Source organism: Lissotriton helveticus, chromosome 2_1 (assembly GCF_964261635.1).
Source record: "Lissotriton helveticus chromosome 2_1, aLisHel1.1, whole genome shotgun sequence".
NCBI lineage: Eukaryota > Metazoa > Chordata > Amphibia > Caudata > Salamandridae > Lissotriton > Lissotriton helveticus.
The window spans coordinates 47,083,077-47,110,611 of record NC_136059.1 but is presented as its reverse complement, the minus strand read 5'-3'; the positions used below and the strand labels follow the sequence as shown (position 1 = coordinate 47,110,611).

The 27,535-nt window shown below is 47.9% G+C and overlaps 1 protein-coding gene across 1 annotated transcript in view; it reads left to right on the top strand.

Moving 5' to 3' along the window:
- Window positions 1-1,951: 1,951 nt before the first annotated feature.
- LOC144820054 (long-chain-fatty-acid--CoA ligase ACSBG2-like) overlaps window positions 1,952-27,535 on the top strand; it is a 191,671-nt gene continuing 166,087 nt past the window's right edge. The window contains exons 1-3 of the mRNA XM_078677708.1: window positions 1,952-2,120; window positions 10,684-10,973; window positions 26,787-26,875. Coding sequence (XP_078533834.1) covers window positions 1,952-2,120; window positions 10,684-10,973; window positions 26,787-26,875 — 548 coding nt within the window. The remainder of the gene's footprint in view (window positions 2,121-10,683; window positions 10,974-26,786; window positions 26,876-27,535) is intronic.

Sequence of the window (27,535 nt, the reverse complement as noted above, 5' to 3'; positions counted from 1 at the left end):
GTTCACTTGCAGTTAATGTCCAAAACTCGCTTTACAACAGTGAGGAATTGAGAAAAAGTTACATTGCAGTCTTTAATCCAGTTTCTTCTGCGTAATATTACTCCTCAACAGCCTGTTAGGCAGAGAGTGGGGAATGGAGGTTTCAAGGAGTGTTCAGGCTTGAACCTTGGTAAACATCCATAAACTTGTGAGTTAGTTGCCGGTCACGATGTGTTCTCTGACCCTATCCTATCCTGGACATGGATGGAGGTCTACACTAGTCAAGGGCTGGAGTAAAGTCCTTTCCAAGGTGGGAATGGGACAGAGCATCAGACTTTGTGGGGTGTATAGGAAAGGGGGTTCTCCACATGGAAATATTTCACCAGCATGGAAAAACATAAAATGAAAACATACCATTAATCAGAGGTACTGCTTTTCTTTGATGCAGAACTGTGTTAAGCATATCATTTGGGAAATACTAGTGTTAAAACCAGATCTCCTATACGTGAAATTCTTCCAGTTGGATGTCAGTATACCCCATCTAAGCTCTAGACTGTCTTCTCTCTTAGACTTTCCACTCTCCCAGTTGAAGCCACACTATCCCTGGAGTTCAATACCAAGAAGTACCTGGCTATCTTCCCCCAAAAGATTCAAACCAATTCACCCCCAACCTGACATAATTGACTTACTAGCAAGTTACAGTCCCCTGGTTCCCCCACACATTCTACCTTCTGTACACTCACTGCTAACCATCATCTCAGTAAACATCTCCGTCCAAAACAGGATCGTGACTATTTCCTTGACTCCTCCCAAGAACCAGACCCACCCAACTAAGGGCCCGATGTAGGTAATTAGTATTTACAGATTGGTAAATACCGAATTTTACCGATTCGGTATTTACAAATCGGTAAATGCTATGTAGGTATATTTACCGAATAAATTTACGATTCGGTAATATTTGGTAATCACCGAATCGGTATTTACTGATTCGGTAATTGCCATTGATTCCTATGGGCCTTGATGCCCATAGGAACCAATGGCAATTACCGAATCGGTATATACCGATTCGGTAAAATTACCGAATTGACAAGGGGGACAGGGGGTCACTTTGACACCCTGTTGCACCCCTGAGCCAGGCTTGTGTGCCATGTGACACACAGACATGCCCTTAGGGCATGTCTGTGTGCCACATGGCACAGGTGTACATGCACAGATGTGCATGTACACAGGAATTCGTTATTTACCATCAAATAGTATTTGATGGTAAATAACGAATCCTTAAGGGCCTGTGGCACTGTTTTCAGTGTCACCTACATGTAGATTTACCGATTCGGTAAATTTACCGATTCGGTATTTTACCGAATCGGTAAATTTACCGAATCGGTACATTTCAAGCCCCCTACATGTCACAAACCAAATACCGGTCGGTAACGGCCGAAATCGGCCGTTACCTACCGGTATTTAGTGACCTACATCTGACCCATAGTCACCAGCTAACATTATTCCTATCATACCCAGAACCCATGACACTCCTTACGCCAAATCAGTTTTATGCTGCATGATCCACAACTGCAGATCTGTAATGAAGAACAAGCTGGAAATTTCAGAAACCATTACACCCTGCAACCTCGACCTCTTGATTGTCAGAGAGACCTGCTTCAATGACACATCCTGTAACACTTTGGGGCCTCTGGTATGAGGCACCCTGCGCAGCTGTAACATCATTTTGTTGATGTTCCGTGGCACAGCACCCTGCTCCATATTTACCAGGCAGCACTAAGCCACTTTTTTGGGCTTTATGTTGCCTCGTAAATATGGTTCCCTTTAACACAGTTTTCTGCGTTAACAATAGGTGTTGCTGGGGGCATTCTGGGCAACAGCCATAGCTTTTTGGCACTGCCCCAGATTTACAAGAAATCATAAATCTGAGGCAGCGCCACAAACGTATTACTCCCCAGGGCACCTTTGCACCATGGTGCAAAATATGCCTGAGCTGGCGCACGGTAGCACGTTGTGCACTGGCACAGGGGAAATGGGGGAAATGGACAGGAATATGCCGTCTCTGATAGATATGGCACATTTCTGCCCTTTTCTTTTACAGTCGGGCATCTCAGCAGGAAGGCTTGTGGTGCTGCCCTATGGTAAAATCTCATAAATGAGGCTCTTGATCTTTAAATTCCTTCAAACTACTCCATCATCACAAAGGACCAGTTAGGCAAAGTGAGGGGAGGTGTTGCAGCCATCTGCAAAGATTCACTGCAGTGCAAGAATATACCCAACAGCTCTTCTTTCCACATTCCCATGTCTCACTGTGGATCTCCACGCTCAACAGAGTTCCCCTTAAACACAATCTACCACCCACCAAGGGCTGTGACAACCTTTGTAAAAGAATGCATGGACCTCAATAATGACAAAACAACAGAACGTATTTGTGTTGGGATTGTAGAGTAAGATATACCCAAGGGTGTCGAAGCACTAGCAATAAAGGAAGAAACTGTAAGGTGAGAGAAAAACAAAAAACAGCCCACCCATCAAGGAAGGGATAAAACCCAGGTTTTAAGTTTCTTGCGAAAAACAGTGTGGGAAGTGACAAAGCGATCTTTCTGGGAGACTTTAATTTTCACTCAGGCATCACGGAAAAGTCTGATGTGAATCCCTTTGCCTCCACTCTCTCTGAATGCAATTAGATCCAACAAAACCTAAAATTAGCACATGTAAAAGATTCCATACTTGATCTAATTATCTCCATAAATACATGCTACTAGTGGATGAACCCAAACCAGTAGACTGGTCTGATCATTTCCATATTCCCTTCACACCTCGACGCTCTCATAGAGATACCAAGAACTTGGGCATCAGAATACTCCTCAACACTGCCCATATAGTACTACCTCCAATCGACCCAGTCATAGATGTCAATGAATTGACCTCCACCAGTCTAAGATGTCTCTCTGATCTTAGTGATAATGTTGATCCACTTCCAAGCAAAAGGCATTGAGGTAAACTATCAGCTCCATGGTTCAATAAGACCTGATACGAATATGAAAAGCCTTATGAATGTGAGAGAAGAAATTGGTACAGTCAAGCTCCACCACTAGCCTCAAATGCCTCTAAAAATCTATGTCTGGTTACAGAAGACATTATCTTTTATGAGAAATCCAGTCGCTGGTGATCTCTCCTGGACTCAGCCAAGAACCGACTAAAGCAACTCTTCAATGTGGTCAAAACAGGCAACAGCCCCTTCATGTCCACAGTCATGAAATCTGATGACCCACCAACGAAAGCAGAAGAGTTTCTACAGTTCTTTGTCTCTAAAATAAAATTGCTTCTATTTCAAGACATGTCTCCTGTTGTGCAATTTGAAAGACATTCAGCAAATATTTAACACAATTATAGGAAGAAGACTTATTCCAAATCATCATTAAAACCAAACCCTCAAACCCCTTTGTGAACTCAATCCTGGATAACACTACCAAATATCTTTTTACTCACATGCTACCCTATTGGACACAATTGGTGAATCTCTCCCTCAGTCAAGGAACATGTCTTGACTGCCTCAAAACTGGACAAGTCACCCCTTTCCTTCTGCAGATACCAATGACTTGAACACTATCAACCAATCTCCAACCTGCATTTCTTCGCAAAAATCATTGAAAGGCGTGTAGAGGAGCAACTCACCCAACACATCAAAGATAATAACCTCCTGGACAAATACAAATCCACTTTCAAGAGCTACAGCACAGGTCTACCCTGCTTTACTACTGGTGGTCAATGATGCACTTTGAATCTTTGACTCAGGCAGCTCCTGTCTCCTGATCCTTCTCGACCTATCATCAGCCTTCGACACGATGAACCACTACATGCTCCTAGACACTCTCAAAAATCAAATTTGCATTGATGGCGTGGTCCTTAAATGGTATGAAACATTCCTCATGGGCAGAATCCAAAAGAAAATGTCTCCTCATCGAAATTAACACTTCCATTTGAATCCTAGATGGACAAACTCAACCTCCTCAACAGTAAACCCACTATCATTGGCAGTGCCAAATCCCTAGAATTCATTTGAGACAAGAAGCTCCATCTGCAGTCTCAAATCAGCATCATGGCCAGAAACCAGCACTATCAACTGCATGTTGTATGGGAAAAAACACCTCTACATTCCATGGGAATATCTGAAATCTGTTGCTCATACACTGGTGCTCAGCCGAATCGACTATTGTAACTCTCTCTTGATTAGTACTCTCAAAAGCCACCTCACCCCTCTGAAATCGACCCTACATTCTGCAGCAAACTTTATCTACGGGGCAAAAAGGGATGATCACACCACATCTATTCTGGTCTCACTTCCCTGGTTGCCTATTGAAGCCAGGGCTGCATACAAGACTGCTTGCATCACTCTTAAGGTTCTACAAACATCCAATCCCTGTTACCTAGAGAACAAACTCAAGCTTTCAGGAGGACAAAACACCAAAGCATTACTGCTAGAATCCCTAACCTTTAAAAGGAAACACTCCTGGCACAATCCTTCTAGGGTAGCACAACAAGAATTTGGAACTCACTACCTCCTCACCTTGGCACTACCACCTGACCTTCAAAACGGAACTGAAAGCCCTCATCCTTGGACAATAGTTTGGCTAAGAGATTGCAGCCAATCCCTTCCAGCATGGACATGTTTACTCACCTTCTAAACAGAACTGAAAGCACCCTGTTTCCTTTTTCTGTAATAATTCACCAATTTGTAATTCTAGAGCTTGTATAACAATATTTGGTAACATTTGGTAATCTTTGAACCATCTGTAACTATTCTCATAACAAAATAGTTCTACTGTAAATTCCTGTGGCACCTATGGATAATGTTTACGCTATACAAAATGCAAAAATAAATGAATACATAAATACATTTTTGTTCTTGGCAAGGTCATGGTCCAGGTCTGGCTTAACATAGCACTAAAGCCACAGAACTGACAGAATTATTTTTAGGCATTCAATATTTTTAGGTCTGGAGCTAGCAAATATCTTTTGATTTTCCCCAAAATTATATAAAGAGATATTCAAACAGATACAACAAACAGTGGTTTTCAGCCAGTCCTTTTCATCAAATGGCCTGTTGCAGTGTCATTCACATTTTGATTCCTACACCACAGCAACAGCAATGAGTCCGCCCTCTCCTTATAGTGACTGACAACATTTTGTTTGTTTGCAATCTTTAGTCTTCAATCCTTTTGTTTTGCTGACTGTTTTTGCTGGCTTTGGGCTCTACATGCTTTGTCACTGCTTACCAGTGCTAACATGCTTGTGCTCCCTCCTTAAAGCCTGGGAGAACTGGCTTACATGAAACTGCCATATTTAATTTACTTGAAGTAGTAAAGAGGCACTATATGTGTCCATGGCCTGTATATTAAATGCTCCTATTGGGCCTGCATCACTCATTGTGCCACCCCCTTAAGTAGCTCTTTAAAGATGTCTCAAGTCTGCCGTTGCGGCCTGTGTGTGCAGTTTTAAACTGCCATTTTGACCTGGAAAAATAACTTTTTGCCTGTCCCAAACCCTTTTTTTAATACATATAAGTCACTCCTACACCGCCCAAGGGCAGGGTGCAGTGTATTTAAATAGTGGACATGTACTTTTTTTTATTTTTACATGTCCTGGTAGCGAAAAACTGTTAAATTTATTTTTTACTACTGCAAGGCCTAGCTCTCCCATAGGGCAACATTAGAGTTACCTTTTCACATTTAATAAGCTGTAACTTCCAAATGGGAACAGGTACCCAGTTAACGTTTGGTGACTTTGAAATTGTAATGAAAAATCCTCTCTTAAGGTAAAGTGGGATTTTAAATTTCAATCTTGAAAATGGCACTTTTAGACAGTTGTAAAATAAAGAATATGATGATTGGAATGCCCGAATTACTCTCAGCCATTGGCAAGTGCACGGGCCGCATCCCAATACATCATTTTTTGACCACCATACCTCCTCAATTTGAATACAGCCATCTGCAAATCAGTCTTGATCCTGCTCCTCAAGGGAGCAGTCAGCCCGAACTATCAGGCCAGGTCCTCCCTGAACCTTTTACTGCAACTACAGTAACATCTGTCTTTCAGGGGTACCTGACATAAAATATTTGTTGCAACTTATTACCTGGGGTTACACTGACAAACTCAAATAAACCCCTACTTATCAAATGTGCGCCAGCATCAAATGTGGAACTCATCACTTGTAAGTCTTGCTGATTCTGGAGTCGAGAGAGAAAACAGTCTGGTCTGCCCTGTTCCCATGATGCACTGGGCCAGGGACAGACTAATTTGCATACAGCCAGGTTCTGAAACTGGGATGGTGCAATGAGCTAAAAAACGGTGTTGGATCTAGCCCTGATCTCTTGACTGGGTGAGAGTACTCTGCTTAATTCAGAGACTCTGTCCATCACCACCCCTTGTTGTAAATAATTTTGTCCACCCTAAGCGTGGAAGGGTATACTCAGATGTGAGTCCCTTGCTCATTGCACCATCAGGATTCAAGCAAGCCGGGCCGAAGACGGCTGTAATGCCAGAAACCGGTCCCCGGAAGCTTGTTTCCTTCCCAGTGTAAGAATTGGCTTTTGTAGTCTGGTCTGCACTGTTCCCATGATGCACTGGGCCAGGGACAGACTAATTTGCATACAGCCAGGTTCTGAAACTGGGATGGTGCAATGAGCTAAAAAACGGTGTTGGATATAGCCCTGATCTCTTGACTGGGTGAGAGTACTCTGCTTAATTCAGAGACTCTGTCCATCACCACCCCTTGTTGTAAATAATTTTGTCCACCCTAAGCGTGGAAGGGTATACTCAGATGTGAGTCCCTTGCTCATTGCACCATCAGGATTCATGCAAGCCGGGCCGAAGACGGCTGTAATGCCAGAAACCGGTCCCCGGATGCTTGTTTCCTTCCCAGTGTAAGAATTGGCTTTTGTAGTCTGGTCTGCCCTGTTTCCATGATGCACTGGGCCAGGGACAGACTAATTTGCATACAGCCAGGTTCTGAAACTGGGATGGTGCAATGAGCTAAAAAACGGTGTTGGATCTAGCCCTGATCTCTTGACTGGGTGAGAGTACTCTGCTTAATTCAGAGACTCTGTCCATCACCACCCCTTGTTGTAAATAATTTTGTCCACCCTAAGCGTGGAAGGGTATACTCAGATGTGAGTCCCTTGCTCATTGCACCATCAGGATTCAAGCAAGCCGGGCCGAAGACGGCTGTAATGCCAGAAACCGGTCCCCGGAAGCTTGTTTCCTTCCCAGTGTAAGAATTGGCTTTTGTAGTCTGGTCTGCCCTGTTCCCATGATGCACTGGGCCAGGGACAGACTAATTTGCATACAGCCAGGTTCTGAAACTGGGATGGTGCAATGAGCTAAAAAACGGTGTTGGATCTAGCCCTGATCTCTTGACTGGGTGAGAGTACTCTGCTTAATTCAGAGACTCTGTCCATCACCACCCCTTGTTGTAAATAATTTTGTCCACCCTAAGCGTGGAAGGGTATACTCAGATGTGAGTCCCTTGCTCATTGCACCATCAGGATTCAAGCAAGCCGGGCCGAAGACGGCTGTAATGCCAGAAACCGGTCCCCGGAAGCTTGTTTCCTTCCCAGTGTAAGAATTGGCTTTTGTAGTCTGGTCTGCCCTGTTCCCATGATGCACTGGGCCAGGGACAGACTAATTTGCATACAGCCAGGTTCTGAAACTGGGATGGTGCAATGAGCTAAAAAACGGTGTTGGATCTAGCCCTGATCTCTTGACTGGGTGAGAGTACTCTGCTTAATTCAGAGACTCTGTCCATCACCACCCCTTGTTGTAAATAATTTTGTCCACCCTAAGCGTGGAAGGGTATACTCGGATGTGAGTCCCTTGCTCATTGCACCATCAGGATTCAAGCAAGCCGGGCCGAAGACGGCTGTAATGCCAGAAAAACCGGTCCCCGGAAGCTTGTTTCCTTCCCAGTGCAAGAATTGGCTTTTGTAGTCTGGTCTGCCCTGTTCCCATGATGCACTGGGCCAGGGACAGACTAATTTGCATACAGCCAGGTTCTGAAACTGGGATGGTGCAATGAGCTAAAAAACGGTGTTGGATCTAGCCCTGATCTCTTGACTGGGTGAGAGTACTCTGCTTAATTCAGAGACTCTGTCCATCACCACCCCTTGTTGTAAATAATTTTGTCCACCCTAAGCGTGGAAGGGTATACTCAGATGTGAGTCCCTTGCTCATTGCACCATCAGGATTCAAGCAAGCCGGGCCGAAGACGGCTGTAATGCCAGAAACCGGTCCCCCGAAGCTTGTTTCCTTCCCAGTGTAAGAATTGGCTTTTGTAGTCTGGTCTGCTCTGCTCTGTTCCCATGATGCACTGGGCCAGGGACAGACTAATTTGCATACAGCCAGGTTCTGAAACTGGGATGGTGCAATGAGCTAAAAAACGGTGTTGGATCTAGCCCTGATCTCTTGACTGGGTGAAGTACTCTGCTTAATTCAGAGACTCTGTCCATCACCACCCCTTGTTGTAAATAATTTTGTCCACCCTAAGCGTGGAAGGGTATACTCAGATGTGAGTCCCTTGCTCATTGCACCATCAGGATTCAAGCAAGCCGGGCCGAAGACGGCTGTAATGCCAGAAACCGGTCCCCGGAAGCTTGTTTCCTTCCCAGTGTAAGAATTGGCTTTTGTAGTCTGGTCTGCCCTGTTCCCATGATGCACTGGGCCAGGGACAGACTAATTTGCATACAGCCAGGTTCTGAAACTGGGATGGTGCAATGAGCTAAAAAACGGTGTTGGATCTAGCCCTGATCTCTTGACTGGGTGAGAGTACTCTGCTTAATTCAGAGACTCTGTCCATCACCACCCCTTGTTGTAAATAATTTTGTCCACCCTAAGCGTGGAAGGGTATACTCAGATGTGAGTCCCTTGCTCATTGCACCATCAGGATTCAAGCAAGCCGGGCCGAAGACGGCTGTAATGCCAGAAACCGGTCCCCGGAAGCTTGTTTCCTTCCCAGTGTAAGAATTGGCTTTTGTAGTCTGGTCTGCCCTGTTCCCATGATGCACTGGGCCAGGGACAGACTAATTTGCATACAGCCAGGTTCTGAAACTGGGATGGTGCAATGAGCTAAAAAACGGTGTTGGATCTAGCCCTGATCTCTTGACTGGGTGAGAGTACTCTGCTTAATTCAGAGACTCTGTCCATCACCACCCCTTGTTGTAAATAATTTTGTCCACCCTAAGCGTGGAAGGGTATACTCAGATGTGAGTCCCTTGCTCATTGCACCATCAGGATTCAAGCAAGCCGGGCCGAAGACGGCTGTAATGCCAGAAACCGGTCCCCAGAAGCTTGTTTCCTTCCCAGTGCAAGAATTGGCTTTTGTAGTCTGGTCTGCCCTGTTCCCATGATGCACTGGGCCAGGGACAGACTAATTTGCATACAGCCAGGTTCTGAAACTGGGATGGTGCAATGAGCTAAAAAACGGTGTTGGATCTAGCCCTGATCTCTTGACTGGGTGAGAGTACTCTGCTTAATTCAGAGACTCTGTCCATCACCACCCCTTGTTGTAAATAATTTTGTCCACCCTAAGCGTGGAAGGGTATACTCAGATGTGAGTCCCTTGCTCATTGCACCATCAGGATTCAAGCAAGCCGGGCCGAAGACGGCTGTAATGCCAGAAACCGGTCCCCGGAAGCTTGTTTCCTTCCCAGTGTAAGAATTGGCTTTTGTAGTCTGGTCTGCTCTGTTCCCATGATGCACTGGGCCAGGGACAGACTAATTTGCATACAGCCAGGTTCTGAAACTGGGATGGTGCAATGAGCTAAAAAACGGTGTTGGATCTAGCCCTGATCTCTTGACTGGGTGAGAGTACTCTGCTTAATTCAGAGACTCTGTCCATCACCACCCCTTGTTGTAAATAATTTTGTCCACCCTAAGCGTGGAAGGGTATACTCAGATGTGAGTCCCTTGCTCATTGCACCATCAGGATTCAAGCAAGCCGGGCCGAAGACGGCTGTAATGCCAGAAACCGGTCCCCGGAAGCTTGTTTCCTTCCCAGTGTAAGAATTGGCTTTTGTAGTCTGGTCTGCCCTGTTCCCATGATGCACTGGGCCAGGGACAGACTAATTTGCATACAGCCAGGTTCTGAAACTGGGATGGTGCAATGAGCTAAAAAATGGTGTTGGATCTAGCCCTGATCTCTTGACTGGGTGAGAGTACTCTGCTTAATTCAGAGACTCTGTCCATCACCACCCCTTGTTGTAAATAATGAGAGAGAAAACAGAGCAGCTCTCAGGCCATTCCATGTCACTTTGAACATCACCTGGGTGTCTTCTGCATAGTTGTGGAATTGGCTTCCCAATCCCATTAGGAGATGATGAAATGGTTGACTGTAGACACTCAAAAGCAAAAGTGAGAGACAGGATCCCCTGGGATCTGCACAACTAAGCCCTCACAAGATGTAGACTGGTCCAGGCAAACTTGTGTGCATATTCTATAAAGGAATGAAGGAGACCTCTTTGTGGTGGGGTCCAGCACCCTCGCCACTTCAAGCGTCCGAGATATGATCAATGGCGTTGAACACAGCCGGCAAATCCAACCAGGTCAACATTGTGTACCATCAAAAGTGCTAGGATATGATTGGTATGAAAGACTTGTATATAAAGGTATGTCCATACTCCATCTTATTCCTCATCATATCTCACACAGAATACAAGAGTTTGGGTGCCCGTGGAAAAGAAGATGGTCTGGTACAGCTGAGCCTGGCTCCCGCAGATGGTCTCTGGACAGCCCGCAGAGATGGAGCGGTGAAGCTGCGCATTGAAGAGACGGGGCCGGCCTCGGAGCCCCCGGTCACCACACTCCAGATGTTTCAGGACGCGGTCCAGCGCTTCGGCGACCATCCAGCAATGGCGGTGAAGAGAGATGGCCGCTGGGAGACCACCACGTACTTGCAGTACCACCAGCAGTGCCGGGCAGCGGCCAAGAGCTTCCTGAAGGTCAGTCCATGGTCCAGCTTTCTTCTTTTTTCATGTGTAAGGTTAAGTCAATGTGCTGTTGAAGGGGAAAAGAGAGAGATGAGCTTGGTACATCAGATCACAACAGCATAAACAGGGCTTTAATGATTGGTCTCTCCTGTTGAACTCATTGGCAAATATTACCAGTCTAGTAGCGCGTGCATGCGCAAATCTTAGGCAATCATCACCCTGCTTGCTGCTGCTTGGTCCTGTGAATAAATGGGCAAAGCTAAGTTCAAATACTCAGTTTCACTAACAATTATTGTTATACCATTTTACCTTTACATGTATACCATTTGAAATAGCAGAATCTAGAAACGAAATGTACCCGCTTTGCTTTTCTTTGTTGTTTCTTTATAGACCTTAACGTTTTTTATTGATTTTCAACTTAACAAATCCTAAACTCAGTGGTAAAGTGAGTAATAATCTCCTTACATTTTGCTCAATCACAAGTAGTGAAGAACTGAAATATTGGCTGATACGTTTCCCTCTGTTGTCACATGAAAAGAGTGGTGTTGATAAGCATTCCTGGTGAGGGTTGGAGAAACAGGTCACTGTCCAATGAACTAACTCTCTGTACTCCAAACCCTCTATCATCCTTGAACCATGTGGAGTGGTGTGGCTCAGTGGTTAGAGGCAGCAGACCCAGAAGCAGAGGACGGCCCGGGACCAGGGTTCAATTCCAGACGCGGCAGGGTCGTGGACCAGGGTCAGCGGACTCGATAATTCTCGCTTTGGTGCCTACTCTAACCAGGGATCACACTCGGCAACTCTGGGCATTAGCTTGCCTCATCTCCACAACGGCCCCCCACATACACTGGGGATGCCTGGTTTCACCTTGGAGATACCCAGCAGGGATCATCTCACAGGGAAAGCCAGGACGGGTTCCCCAGTGGTCTACAGCGCTGGGACGCCCCATTGCTGGGGTAGCCATGCGCTTTACAAGACAACCTAACATAACATAACATGTCTGATGAGTTAAACAGGGGCCCAGAGCTAGTGGTAGTTACTGAGGATTGGTTACTAACTAGGGGTGAGTAACATACTAGTTGTAATCTTATCCGCCGCTCATCTTCATGCATTCAGGCTGGAAACTGCAAACAGTCTGGGTAACAGAGTAAATGTAGGCTGCATATAGGGGACTAGGAAACAGCATCAACATGCACTGACAAAACCAATAGGTCTAGCTTTAATGTGCTAATGCAGAAATCTCAGGCTGTCACACGTGCAGTTTTCATGCAGAGCGCATTGAAGCCAAACCTGTAAGTATTGTCGATGTTTGTGGTAACATAACACTGGTGAGACAGCTAACGCTGTTTTCAGGACAGATCATTTAGAATGAGAGTTCATGGATTCTGAATGTACTGGAATTTCGATTTTCTGTAGAGTGCATCAGTATATTATTAAAGTGAAGATATTTATTCATTTCTACACACTGCTGAAAGGTTACACTTACAAAGGTCCATGTCCAGGCGATTTAAGTAAACTTTTTATTAGTGACACTGTTGCTGCTACAACTGTACCTTAATCTAGTAGGCTGGCTTGATAAAACAGAGAGAGCCTTTCTGATGCCTCCATCTGAGAATAAAAACAGACAGCTTCTGCTTTTCATAGAACATGAGCGCGACCTCACCCCTGGGCACTGATTATGGTACGTTATCTGTGTTTGTAAAACACACTGTCAGGCGTGCGGGTACCCTACCGCTGATCAGGTGTGTGTGTGCCTAGCCCTGCGGTAGGTTGGTTAACTTAAAGTCCATGTTGTTGATACTACACATTACTGTAGCTCTAATGGGGTGCATTGTAGGGCAGCTGCTGGGGTAGAAATGACTTTGCCCTTGTACAGAATACTCCTGCTGGGGTACAGGTTACTCTTGCTGGGGATCAGATTACTGATGCTAGATGCAGATTACTCCTGCTGGTGTACAGGTTACTCCTGCTGGTGTACAGGTTACTCCTGCTGGTGTACAGGTTACTCCTGCTGGGGTACAGGTTACTCCTGCTGGGGTACAGATTACTCATGCTGGGGTACAGGTTACTCCTGCTGGGGTATAGATTACTCCTGCTGGGGTACAGGTTACTCCTGCTGGGGTACAGATTACTCCTGCTGGGGTACAGGTTACTCCTGCTGGGGTACAGATTACTCCTGCTGCTGTATAGATTACTCCTGCTGGTGTACAGGTTACTCCTGCTGGGGATCAAATTACTCATGCTAGATGCAGATTAGTCCTGCTGGTGTACAAGTTACTCCTGCTGGGGTACAGATTATTCCTGCTGGGGTACAGGTTACTCCTGCTGGGGATCAAATTACTTCTGCTGGTGTACAGGTTACTCCTGCTGGTGTACAGGTTACTCCTGCTGGGGTACAGGTTACTCCTGCTGGGGTACAGGTTACTCCTGCTGGTGTACAGGTTACTCCTGCTGGGGTACAGGTTACTCCTGCTGGGGTACAGATTACTCCTGCTGGGGTACAGGTTACTCCTGCTGGGGTACAGGTTACTCCTGCTGGGGTACAGATTACTCATGCTGGGGTACAGGTTACTCCTGCTGGGGTACAGATTACTCATGCTGGGGTACAGGTTACTCCTGCTGGGGTACAGATTACTCCTGCTGGGGTACAGGTTACTCCTGCTGGGGTACAGATTACTCCTGCTGCTGTACAGATTACTCCTGCTGGTGTACAGGTTACTCCTGCTGGGGATCAAATTACTCATGCTAGATGCAGATTAGTCCTGCTGGTGTACAAGGTACTCCTGCTGGGGTGCAGATTATTCCTGCTGGGGTACAGGTTACTCCTGCTGGGGATCAAATTACTTCTGCTGGTGTACAGGTTACTCCTGCTGGTGTACAGGTTACTCCTGCTGGGGTACAGGTTACTCCTGCTGGGGTACAGGTTACTCCTGCTGGGGTACAGGTTACTCTTGCTGGGGATCAGATTACTCATGCTAGATGCACATTACTCCTGCTGGTGTACAGGTTACTCCTGCTGGTGTACAGGTTACTCCTGCTGGTGTACAGGTTACTCCTGCTGGGGTACAGGTTACTCCTGCTGGTGTACAGATTACTATTCCTGGGGATCAGATTACTCATGCTACATGCAGATTACTCCTGCTGGTGAACAAGTTACTAGTGCTGGGGTTAACATTACTATTGCTGGGTTAAAGATTACTGTTGCTGGGGTACTGATTACTCATGCTAAATACAGATTACTCCTGCTCGTGAACAGGTTACTACTGCTTTTATGCAATATGATGTACGGTTTGTCGTTTGACTTACTTAAAAACTCAATAAACAGAACCTTAAAAAGAAAAAAAAATCTGACAGGAAACACCATAAAGCAAATGATGGACTGTTGGAAAATGACCCTCTTCAAAGCGTCACCCCTAACCTTTTGCCTTCCTTCTCCTCTTTTTGCTGAATTATTTTTGTTGGCTTTAGGACTCCGATCACTTTACCACTGCTAAGCCGTGCTAAAGTGCATGCGCTTCTCCCCTAAACATGGTGACATTGGTGTATACTCAATTGACATATTTAGTTTACTGGTAAGTCCCTTGTAAAGTGTCATACCATATACCCGAGCCTGTCACCAAATTACCTTACACTCCCTTTACATTACACCTAAGTCAAACCTAAGGTGGGCCCTTGGTAGCTCTATGGGTAAAGTGCTGTGTAATAAAAAGGTAGGATGTGTACTTTTGAATTTTATATGTCCTGGTAGTGACAAACATCTAAATTCATTTTTCACTATTGTGAGGCTTCCTCCTGTCATGGCTAACATTGGAATTTTTCTATAAGCTTTTAAGCTGTAATTATTCCTGATTATAAATGAGTAGCTGCATATGTTTCATATCTTTGGAATGGTAATATTAAATCTGCTTTACTGGGAAAGTTGGATTTAGCATTACTGTTTTAGAGATGCCACTTTTAGAATGTGGACATTTCTATGCTCTTACTGCTCTGGGTGCCTTGCAGCCTGTCTCCATTACACGGCTGGGGTGGGTGACAGCTACACATTGTGTATTCCCTCTAGAAATCCACAAACATAGGAAGAGTGGTTGTGTCTGAGTACTCATCTGCATTCTGATACCTCTTCCTGGACAGGAAGAGAGGTGGGTAGCACTTACACCTGTATAGACAGGGCCCTGCTTCCCAACAAAATGGCTGCTTTGTACCTCCTTTCTTTACATTATTAGTTTGTGCAATTTTGCAATATTCTTTTTTGGCACATGTCAGAGCAAAAACGACCAGTTTTATTCTGACACACTGACAAACAACACAGAAACAGCAAAAAGTAATATATTTTGATAGATTTATTGCGATATGTGTCTTACCTTCTGTTAGTGAATGTTTCTGGGTCTTATCTATACTCTGTGTAGAAGCTGGCTCTGTATATACTATATCAAATAAGGTATAGTGTGCATAGAGTCCAGTGGATCCCCAGAGGTATAACAGAGGCTAGACGAGATGATACCTCACTCTCTTTTGTGGTAGTATTGTTGGGAAGTCAGGCTTATCAGAGGGTAGTGTTAAGCATTTGTTATATACACTCAGGCAAGAAATGATGTTACACACTCAAAAGACTGATTCCAGACCAATTGCTTGAATACAAATTTGTTATTTTGTGATTTTATTTCTAGAACCAAGATTTAGTTAGTGTTAGAAATGTGATCCCTGGCTGGCCAGGGCTTGCACCAAAGTCAGTCAGAGACCCCCACTTCCACGTCAGGGCTAGGGAGTTACACGCCAAGACAACCCCTGCTCACCCTCTTGGTAGCTTGGCACGAGCAGTCAGGCTTATCTCTGAGGCGATGTGTAAAGCATTTGCGCACACACCCACCAGCAACAACATCCAAGGCCCCCCACAAAAGGAACTCCATACAAGGTTATGTATAAAAATAGCCTTTGTATTACACCAAAACACATTAGATAAAAACACACACTTTAAAATGTGCCAACAGGCACGGGCAGAATATACAGGGGATATGTACAAGGCAGGACCACATGGACCACTGTCAGGAATCAGCACTTTTAGGACTAGAACTTGGAATATCACTTAGAACATAGAACATAGAATGTAAAATCACCGTAGCACACATTAGAAAATGTAGCACACAACCAGTAACTACTGGTACCAGGTAAGTACCACCTACGCAACCCTAACCACCGTAGGAAAATGTCACGCAGGGAACTAGGACCTCACTAGCACCACCTGTACTAGCAAGAACAACCACGTAAGTATCACAATACCTGTAGGGGTATAAGCACATAACACATGATGCATAACATACATTCAGAGATGTAGGGAAGGAAAACACATGATGCATAAACATACATTCAGAGGTGTAAGAACAAGGCACATGACGCATTAGAACACATTCAGAGGTGCAGCACAGGAGAACACATGATGCATAAACAACACATTCCGAGGTGTAAGAACAATTGCGCAAAATCACATAAGACACCACCTGTGGCAGTCCCTAGGACAACTGGCCTCTCTAGGGCTAGGACGCCCTGTGTCCCAAATGTCGGGCAGGCTGCGCAGGCAGCCAAGAACACAAGCCTAAACGTGGCAACTGCCCACGAAGTGCTGGGCAGTTGAAAACACTGATGAAGCCAACGTTGGAGCCTCGTGGGCTTAAGAACACAATGGGGCCAAACCACTGCGTGGGAGCCTCCGGGCTCTAATGAAACAAGGTGGGCTGTGAGCCTCTCTGGGCTCTAGAACAAAGAACTGGCACTCGAGCCTCTCTGGGTTCGTAAATACGAATGTGCGCGCTGGGCCTCTCTGGCCCTAAATACACAAGATGCGGGCGTGGAGCCTCGGGGCTCGAAAACAGGAATGCCACTGAGCCTCTCGGGAATCATCGCAGATGTGCCCCGGACGTCGGAGTCCACCCCTCTGGGGACTCGGATAGGCACAAAGGGGAAAACTGCCCAGGAGTCTCTCAGGGCTCAATTACAAATGTGCCCGTGAAGTTGGAGTCCCACTCGGGGACTAGAGAAGCACCAACTGCCCCCAGAGCCTCAACAGGCTCTACACACTGGAGGGGAGGGGCGGGCACCGGCAATGTGCCCGGAACCCCTCCTCCCCGATACTGAACTTCGGGCCTCATTCATCCGGGTCTCCGTGCAGTGGCGGCTTCGCTGGGGCCGCGGGTGGGGCTCTTCTCCCTCGGGGGAGCCTCGCTAGGCTCCGCACGGCTGCTGCAGACTCCTTCTCGCCCCGAGGCTGCGGGGCGGGACTTCCGGCCGGGCCGCGCTACCATTGGCCGGCGTGTCGTCGCAGGCAGAGATTGGCGGCCCGGCGGTGGACACAGCAGCAAATGCCGGGTGGGCACCGGCTTTCCTTGTAAATAAATAAATCGAGGTGGGCTCTCGATCGGGCCAACAAAAATAGCGGCAAGGTCCCTGGCGGGGTGGGCACCTGCCAGGGGACTTTAAAATCGGCAAAACGGGTCCAATGCCGGGTGGGCACCGGCTTTTACAAATAAAGCGCTCTCAAGCGCCATGAACAAAATAAGGTGCCCCCAGGCGCTAGGGGTGAAAGAAAAGCGCTCTCAGCGCTAGTGGCAAGATAAAGCGCTCCCAAGCGCTAGGGCAAAGAACAAGCGCTCCCAGGCGCTTAGAGAAGGAATCCAGGGCCCCCAGGTGCTAGAGGAGCCAACAGTCCAGCAAAGTCCTTCAGGGGTCCAGGGGCTGCAGTAGTCCAGGGGCTGGGCAGGGCCCAGGGAGGCAAGCCTTACCCTGGGCCCAAGCAGCAGCACGCCCCTGGTAGGATTCAAGTTGGGAACAAGAACATTTTGTCAGGAGACACAGCCCCTTTTTATACACTGAAATCATTTGTCTAAAGGTGCAGGGTGGGGGGAGAAACCAGTCGCAGCTGGTTTTGGGAGACTTTGTTTTCCCCAGCCACCCTTCTCATTCACCAGGCAGGCTAGGGTCATCAGTCGCACCACAGGGGGCGGAGCCAGCATTGTGTGGGGAAAACCCAGCCCCATTCAGGACCCAGATGCACTCCTCCCCTCACATCAGCATGCTAATCTCAACACTCACCACTGGGCAGACCCATCCAGACATCCTGGAGCCAGGCTCCAGCCAATCACGTGTCAGCACACTCACTACACACGCACACCCATGTCTATAAGTGGCACTTCCACACTAGACACATTCATGCCGCATACATCATTTCGCAGCATTCAATCACATGAGTCCGCACATACCAGACTCGAGCCTGTACACCCCACGCATCATGAACTATCAGGGACACATACATTCCCCATGCATTCCTATGGGAGGGCAGGCCTATCTCACCACATGCACTCAGAGTGCGCACGCACTTTCTACTGAGACACAGTGAAAGTGGGCAGAAACCAAGAATCACCATAATTATTTAATAATACCAGGCAAAAAGTTCAGGGGTGAACCTGCCAGAAGGGCCAAGTCCAACACAACCCCCTTCCAGCCAAAACGCAGGGCAGACCAATCACCACCGTGATGGACTTCCCTGCTTGGGGCGATAGAACACGGACGCGGGCCCGCACTGCAGGGACACCCTCCGGTTCTACGCCACGTTGATCCATAAGACAAGCACATACTTTAAAAAACAGGCCCAACTAGGCTACCCCACTGGTACTCCTTAGTTGTCCACGTCTAGGACCAGGCCCTAGGCCACCCAGATACCACTGGTCCATGCCAATCCAGAGTGGGGGTTGGTAAACCCTGGCATACAATAGCCATTCGCCACTCCCTTTCTCAGTGTAGTTCCAAACTACCACTGATCCTTCAACCTAGGGTCCGCACCCTCAGGCTGACCAGAGGTCACGGGCAAGAATGCCCCACCCTACCTCTACTTCTGAAGCACCCTCCAGAACACAACTCTCCCACCTGGAGCAGTACTGCCAGACACCAGAACTACTGAAACCCTGTTCACCGATGTTCCACGTTCTTCAAACACTCTGGGAGATCTTCCTCAAATGATCTCTTGGTACAGCCTAGGCCCCCGACCTGACGTTCCCTTCAGAAACATTCCAGGCCCTGAAACTGGGTTTCGGGCACCTGGAGACACGCAGTCCCACCCACTCCTTCTCCTCTGAGACAGGACGTGAGCCCCTACACCGAGACCTAGCTGGGCTACACTGAACCTCTTCCACCACCCTGGGCTGGAAGACACCTCAGCCACTCCTTTTGCAATCACCCCATCCCCTATGCCTCTCTCCTCCCAGGACCTTACCAACTCCAAAATTCTGTCTCTAAACAGACCACAGAAATCAAAAGCAGGCTCCATTTCTGAAGACGTTCTTGGGAAAAGTTCAACACACAGGACTTAGGTATCTGAGAAAAACAAGAGCACACAAGTATTCAGCAAGCTCCCCAACCGAGGGACGTACCCTTTGGTCAGATGCCTGGCGCACCAGGACTTCCTTGAGGGTGACACATAACTAATGTGTCGCGTACAAGTCTGCCTGACACTTAGGACAGAAGTGGCATCCACATGGTCACTCCAAGGCGACACAACCCTTCTGGCTGGCCCCATACCCACTGGTTACTCCAGTGGGGAACCTATCCCTCTTGCACCCCTCCATCTGGACTTCTGCACCCTCCCAACTGGAGCGGTACTGCCAGACAACAGAACTACTAGAGCCTGCTTACAGGCGCTCCACGTTCTCTCCACGCTGGGAGATCTCCCTTAAAGGATGCTCCATACGGACATGCTAGGCTCCCTCACCTGGTGTTCCCAAAAAAAACACCCAGACTACGGAGACCAGGCTTGTGCTCCTCTGAGCCACTTCCGCCACCGGGCTGGAAGACCAGAACTTTCCTTAGGGTCACTCCCCAACAAATAACACAATGGCACAGGGGCAGGGGAAACTCCCTTGAGCTTCAGGCCCACCCATGAAATCCAACACATATCCAATTATTCAGCAAGCTCCCCATTCTTCACACCCGCCCCCCCCGACTGGTAAGGCAATTTCTACCACCCCTGATTTCTCAACCTGACCACACGTGACACAGGTACCATTACTCCAGGACAGGGACACATGTACTGGACACATTTATGCTGCCACCACTGGATCCCACCCTTCTGGTGAATCCAGAAAACACACTGCACTTAGGGGGATGATCTACCCTCCCGAGCTAGGGACACCTAACTCAAAGTGCACAAGAAACACATTTGCACAGATATGACATTTTTAGCAAACTTAAAACAATAATCCCCAAAATGTGATTTATCTAAAATGCACAGTTTTGTAGTGCGGCCAGTTGCCACTGTGGTACAACGCAAACACAAATCCGGATCATCTCCGCTGCCACCTATGTTAGAAATGGGATCCCTGGCTGGCCAGGGCTTGCGCCAAAGTCAGTCAGAGACCCCCACTTCCACGTCAGGGCAAGGGAGTTACACGCCAAGACAACCCCTGCTCACCCTCTTGGTAGCTTGGCACGAGCAGTCAGGCTTATCTCGGAGGCGATGTGTAAAGCATTTGCGCACGCACCCACCAGCAACAACATCCAAGGCCCCCCACAAAAGGAACTCCACACAAGGTTATGTATACAAATAGCCTTTGTATTACACCAAAACACATTAGATAAAAACACACACTTTACAATGTGCCAACAGGCACGGGCAGAATTTACAGGGGATATGTACAAGGCAGGGCCACATGGACCACTGTCAGGAATCAGCACTTTTAGGACTAGCACTTGGAATATCACTTAGAACATAGAACATAGAATGTAAAATCACCGTAGCACACATTAGAAAATGTAGCACACAACCAGTAACTACTGGTACCAGGTAAGTACCACCTACGCAACCCTAACCACCTTAGGAAAATGTCACGCAGGGAACAAGGACCTCACTAGCACCACCTGTACTAGCAAGAACAACCACCTAAGTATCACAATACCTGTAGAGGTATAAGCACATAACACATGATGCATAACACACATTCAGAGGTGTAGGGAAGGAAAACACATGATGCATAAACATACATTCAGAGGTGTAAGAACAAGGCACATGATGCATTAGAACACATTCAGAGGTGCAGCACAGGAGAACACATGATGCATAAACAACACATTCAGAGGTATAAGAACAATTGCGCAAAATCACATAAGCCACCACCTGTGGCAGTCCCTAAGCCAACTGCCTCTCTAGGGCTAGGATGCCTGTGTCCCAAATGTCAGGCAGGCTGCTCAGGCAGCCGAGAACACAAGCCTAAACGTGGAAACTGCCCACGAAGTGCTGGGCAGTTGAAAACACTGATGATGCCAACGTTGGAGCCTCGTGGGCTCAAGACCACAATGGGGCCAAACCACAGCGTGGGAGCCTCGGGGCTCTAATGAAACAAGGTGGGCTGTGAGCCTCTATGGGCTCTAGAACAAAGAACTGGCACTCGAGCCTCTCTGGGCTCGTAAATACGAATGTGCGCGCTGGGCCTCTCTGGCCCTAAATACACAAGATGCGGGCGTGGAGCCTCGTGGGCTCGAAAACAGGAATGCTCCTGAGCCTCTCGGGGCTCGTCACAGATGTGCCCCGGACGTCGGAGTCCCCCCCTCTGGGGACTCGGATAGACACAAAGGGGAAAACTGCCCAGGAGCCTCTCAGGGTTCAATTACAAATGTGCCTGTGAAGTTGGAGTCCCACTCTGGGACTCGAGAAGCACCAACTGCCACCGGAGCCTCAACAGGCTCTACACACTGGAGGGGAGGGGCGGGCACCGGCAATGTGCCCCGACGCCCTCCTCCCCAATACTGAACTTCGGGCCTCACTCACCGGGTCTCCGTGCAGCGGCGGCTTTGCTGGGGCCGCGGGTGGGGCTCCTCTCCCTCGGGGGAGCCTCGCTAGGCTCCGCACGGCTGCTGCAGACTCCTTCTCGCCCCGAGGCTGCGGGGCGGGACTTCCGGCCGGGCCGCGCTACCATTGGCCGGCCGGCCAACCACTTCCGGGTCGTCGCAGGCAGAGCGGCGGCCCGGCGGTGGACACAGCAGAAAATGCCAGGTGGGCACTGGCTTTCCTTGTAAATAAATAAATCGAGGTGGGCACTCGATCGGGCCACCAAAAATAGCGGCAAGGTCCTTGGTGGGGTGGGCACCTGCCAGGGGACTTTAAAATCGGCAAAACGGGTCCACTGCCGGGTGGGCACCGGCTTTTACAAATAAAGCGATTTCAAGCGCCATGAACAAAATAAGGCACCCCCAAGCGCTAGGGGTGAAAGAAAAGTGCTCTCAGCGCTAGTGGCAAGATAAAGCGCTCCCAAGCGCTAGGGCAAAAAACAAGCGCTCCCAGGCGCTTAGAGAAGGAATCCAGGGCCCCCAGGCGCTAGAGGAGCCAACAGTCCAGCAAAGTCCTTCAGGGGTCATGGGGCTGCAGTAGTCCAGGGGCTGGGTAGGGCCCAGGGAGGCAAGCCTTACCCTGGGCCCAAGCAGCAGCACGCCCCTGGTAGGATTCAAGTTGGGAACAAGAACATTTTGTCAGGAGACACAGCCCCTTTTTATACACTGAAATCATTTGTCTAATGGTGCAGGGTGGGGGGAGAAACCAGTCGCAGCTGGTTTTGGGAGTACTTTGTTTTCCCCAGCCACCCTTCTCATTCACCAGGCAGGCTAGGGTCATCAGTCGCACCGCAGGGGGCGGAGCCAGCATTGTGTGGGGAAAACCCAGCCCCATTCAGGACCCAGGTGCACCCCTCCCCTCACATCAGCATGCTAATCTCAACACTCACCACTGGGCAGACCCATCCAGACATCCTGGAGCCAGGCTCCAGCCAATCACGTGTCAGCACACTCACTATACACGCACACCAATGTCTAGAAGTGGCACTTCCACACTAGACACATTTATGCCGCATACATCATTTCGCAGCATTCAATCACACGAGTCCGCACATACCAGACTCGAGCCTGTACACCCCAGGCATCAGGAACTACCAGGGACACATACATTCCCCATGCATTCCTATGGGAGGGCAGGCCTATCTCACCACATGCACTCAGAGTGCGCACGCACTTTCCACTGAGACACAGTGAAAGTGCGCAGAAACCAAGAATCACCATAATTATTTAATAATACCAGGCAAAAAGTTCAGGGATGAACCTGCCAGAAGGGCCAAGTCCAACAGTTAGTAGCAGGTAAGTTATACTTTCAATACATAATACTTTTCAAGGTATGGTGTGTACTGGTTTTGTAGAAGCATACAAGTTATTTTGCATTAGAGAAAATGGGTTTGCTTGTAAGCTCTTTAGAATACTTGTTATTAGTGTAGATTACTTGTCAGTTACTTTTCTAGCTTAGGGCAAAACAAACTAATAACACAGTTTAGGCATTACAGTACATCAGTAAGCAGGTTAACTTAGTTGAAGACACTGCAGGCATATTTACAAGCTAGTGGCGGAGCGTGGCGTTTGCCACAAAATGCTGAAGCCACGCTCCGCCATTCTGAAAACACAGGAATGAGTCGTATTCAGCAAGATACGGCGCACCCTCGTGAATTATCCAGCCTAGCGTAAACACAGGCACTCTTGCACGATAGTGCAAGGGTGAGTGTGTTGAGGGAATAATTGTTTATGTGAAGAAAGGTGGGCCTTTCTTTACATAAACAATCCAGAATAGCAATTTGTAAATCCTATGTGAGAAGTTGCAAATCGTAACTTTTTATAATGATTGTTTATGTGTAGGAAGGGACATCTTCCTGCATAAAAAACAATATTTCATAGCAATTTTCTGTTTCTATGTGGGCTGCCTCCTACTTAGGCCACCCTTGTAAGTAGAGGAAAGCGTTAAAAACAATGGGTGTTGTGGTGAAACGCTTACCTTAACACCCATTGTTCACCCCTTTCACGCCACATGTAGCATGAAAGGGGGCCTTATTTACAAGGCGGCGTTAAGCCACGGTGTTAACGCTGTCTTGTAAATAAGGCGAAACCCCTATTGTCACAGGAACATGAAAAAGTGACGTTCCTTTGGCGATAGGGGCTTGTAAATATGCCTCTAAGTGTTGCAGTACAAGACAGGGTCATCACTTAGAGCATACCATACAATCCTAGGGGAAAACACAGAGGGCCTGATTCTGATGCGGTTAGGAAATCCTCCCGATCTAATCAGTTTGGAAATGGTTCCCGACCGACTCGTATCGGGAGAGTCCGACCGGCCCAGTATGATGCATCTGGATGCTTCCAGATACAATTTGGTTGAACTCCCATTGACTTCTATGGAAGCCTTTGTCCCTAACCGCATCATAATCTGGCCCTCGATTGGGAAGGCACATTCCCAATCCGATCTGGAAAGAGAAAATACCATTAGGAGACCTTCCTAACCACATTGTAATTGGGCCCTAGGTGGGAATGCTTTCCTAACAGGATCGGAATCAGGTCCAAAGTGTTATGTTTGCAGGTAACTAAGCGGTTTTGTAGTTCAGACTCGGTCTGGTAGCACTTACACAGGGCAGTGGTCAGGCAGGTCAAGAGAGTGCACCCTCAGCGTCACAGGGGTGCCTGGGTGCAGTGGTCAAAGGAGAGGTTAGGCCGCAAGCAATGCTATGGAGCCAGAGGCACTCGGAAGATCACCTGTCGCAGGTAGGTACCTACAGTTTCAGGGTCAGGGCCCAGGATCAAAGGTAAGCAAAAAAGGGGGACTCTAGTAGGGACCAGCAGCATACCTCCAGCGTCACTCGGGCAGCGAGGTGCAGGGTGCAAAGTAGGCGTCAGGCTCCCAAAGGAAACCAATTGAGAACATCGGTTGGGAATAAATGCTGCAGGCTTGGACAAGGAGGCTGAACGAAGGTGACCACTGGCTGGACAGGTGAGTGGGATAGCTGGGGGGCACCTGGGCACCATTAGCGGGGCTCCTCAAAGTCCAGGCAAAGGATGCAGGGTTGCCTTTTGGTGTCGGGTCTCCTTTGCTTGTTCCTGTTCCAGTCGGAGGGGGTAATCTTCGAACAGAGGCTGCAGGCGTCGAGGAGGATTCATGGAGAGGTCAGCCACTGGTGCAGGCGAGGTCAGGATTGCCGGGGAGACATCTCAGGGTAAGTGGTTCACTCTAACTCAGGCCCTGGGTTTCGGGTGCAGAGTGGAGAAGTGAAGCAGATCCTCTTGGATCTGGAGATGGGTTGGTTTCTTTGCTGGACAAATCCGGTTTCCACAAGAGACTGGAGTCTTTGTGGAAGACAGCACAGGTACTCTGGAGTTTTTGACGTTGCTGGGTGCGGGCCACACAATTTATGGAAGCAGCATTGCTAGAGGAGGAGACAGCCGGTAGAGCTGGGGCCAAGTCAGTCGTCATCTTCTTCTCCACTGCTACATAGCTCTTTGGTCCTTCTTCTTAGGCAATCGAATCTGAAGCAGCAAGGTTTAGAAGTTCCCCTAAATATTAGATTTTCAGTGTCTTACAGGGGTGTGCAGGTCAGGACCAATAGGTCCCTTCCCTGGAGTGTCGACACTCCCTTTTATGCCACCCTCCAGTGGGAGGGAGCAAAGGACTCCTTCAGATTGGGTGAGTCCCCTCATCTTCAAAATTTGGGGAAGACTGAGATGTGTGCTTCATTTCGCCTCCCCCACTTGATAGGTGGGGTTGGCAAAAGTGGGCCCACCTCCCTTCCTGACTCGGTTTCCCAGCTAATTCTCCCGCCCAATGTGGGGGTCATAATCAGTGGGAACCAGTTGCTGATTGCAGCAAAAGGCTGCAGGTAGCTAACAAAGGCAACAGGCATTTGAAACTTCCCCCTGGTGGATCCTGCCCATCCTGGGGGAGGAGGCATGACACCTCAGCCCAGGATGGGCTCCCTCTCTGGACCCATAGGGTGGAGGCTCTCTACTAAGGGGTCCAGAAACCTGTATCATGGTGTCAGATGGCTGGTAGCCAGTCAGGAACCACACCAGGGCTGGTCACTTTTCAGGAGGCATCTCTAACATGCCCTCTGACTACATTTTACATTAAATCCCACACTGGCATCAATGTGGGTTTAATGTGCTGAGGAGTTTGGTACCAAACTTCCCAGTTTTCAGTGGAGCCATTCAGGGGCTGTGGAGTTCCTAATGATAAACTCCATGCCCCTTTACTCAAAATGGATTCACTGCACTTACGTGCCTGTAATTTGCACAGACACTGTTGGGAAATAGTGCTCATGCAGCTATGCCCTCTCCGGTGGTATGGCGCACCATGCCTTTAGGGCTGCAACCCGTTCCGTGCTGCCGTCGGCCAACGGCCGACGGAGCCCCGCCCTCTCAATAGAACACCCACACCGTGGCGAAAAAAACGCCGAGTTTAAGGCGTTAAGGGCTGCTTGAGGGATGTCCTACCCATGCCATACGCAGTGTTAGGGGGCATAGCACCCAGGGAGGAGTGCCATGTTGACTCTTCAGTGTAGTCTACACCTGAACACTCAGCCTGTAGAGACAATGTGTGGGTGTTCAGGTGAGGGGTCTTGGAAGGTGGCATAATACATGCTGCAGCCCCCAGAGACCCTCTCTGATCAATAGGCCCTTGGTACCAGAGGTACCTTTTTTCAAGGGACCTACAGGTGGCTCCAGCGGTGTGCCAATAGTGGAGACAAAGGTACAGTTTTGGGGAAGAACGCAGTTCCTGGGAATCTAGTTAGCAGTGACCCAGGGCGCACCAAGCTACGTTGGCATCAGGTATCTAGAAAGAAGCTAGGAGATAACCATGCAATAAGGTGCACTTCCCTACACACTGCGACTAATGGTAAGATCTACTTATGCTCAGTGTGACCAGTGCTATGAGTTGCGGCAACTAAATAGTATTTACTTGTCCTTCCTCTCTTTCTTTCACATGTTCAGCTTGGCCTGGAGCGGTTCCACGGTGTTGGGATTCTGGGATTTAACTCCCCAGAGTGGTTCATTGCAGATGTAGGAGCCATCATGGCGGGGTAAGTGCCTGATCTACTCTTTACTTAAGGCTTCAAGTGTTCCATTTTTACAGATTTTTACAGATAAATACAGACAGAAAACAATCTATTTTCCTGCATGCATTAATTTTTAAATATGAAGAAATAGCAAACATAGGCTTTCTTTTGGAGGATTCTTCATACTGTCAGTCAAGTGCGCTGGGTCAATAACTGTGCACACTGACAGGAGTTTAAAAAAAATGAAAAGAGATTTCCTAATGAAGATTAAATAACTGCAGCAGTAGCGCTGTTTTAGCTGTTCTCTGATGCAAATGATTGTGGATGACGGTATTGTACTGTAAAACGCTCAAACTTGTTAGACATTCATGCATGAGTAAACATTTGTCAGTTAAATAAACGTGGAAATATAAGCATTTTAACCTCACTTTTTACACTAAGCACAAAATAAATATGGATAAATGCAGATAAAATTTGCAAAAATAAATATGAATAAATAGAGGGAAAAGCCAAAAAATAAATGCCATAAAACAGAGCTCTACCCTTAATACATCAGCGTTCTTTACCCTTCTCCCATGCAGAACTCTACCACTAGTGGTTAAGCTGACAGGCTCAACTTTAATTTGAATAATGTATCCAACTTCACTTGTGCATGCCTTTGTTTTCATGTGTTACCACATTCCA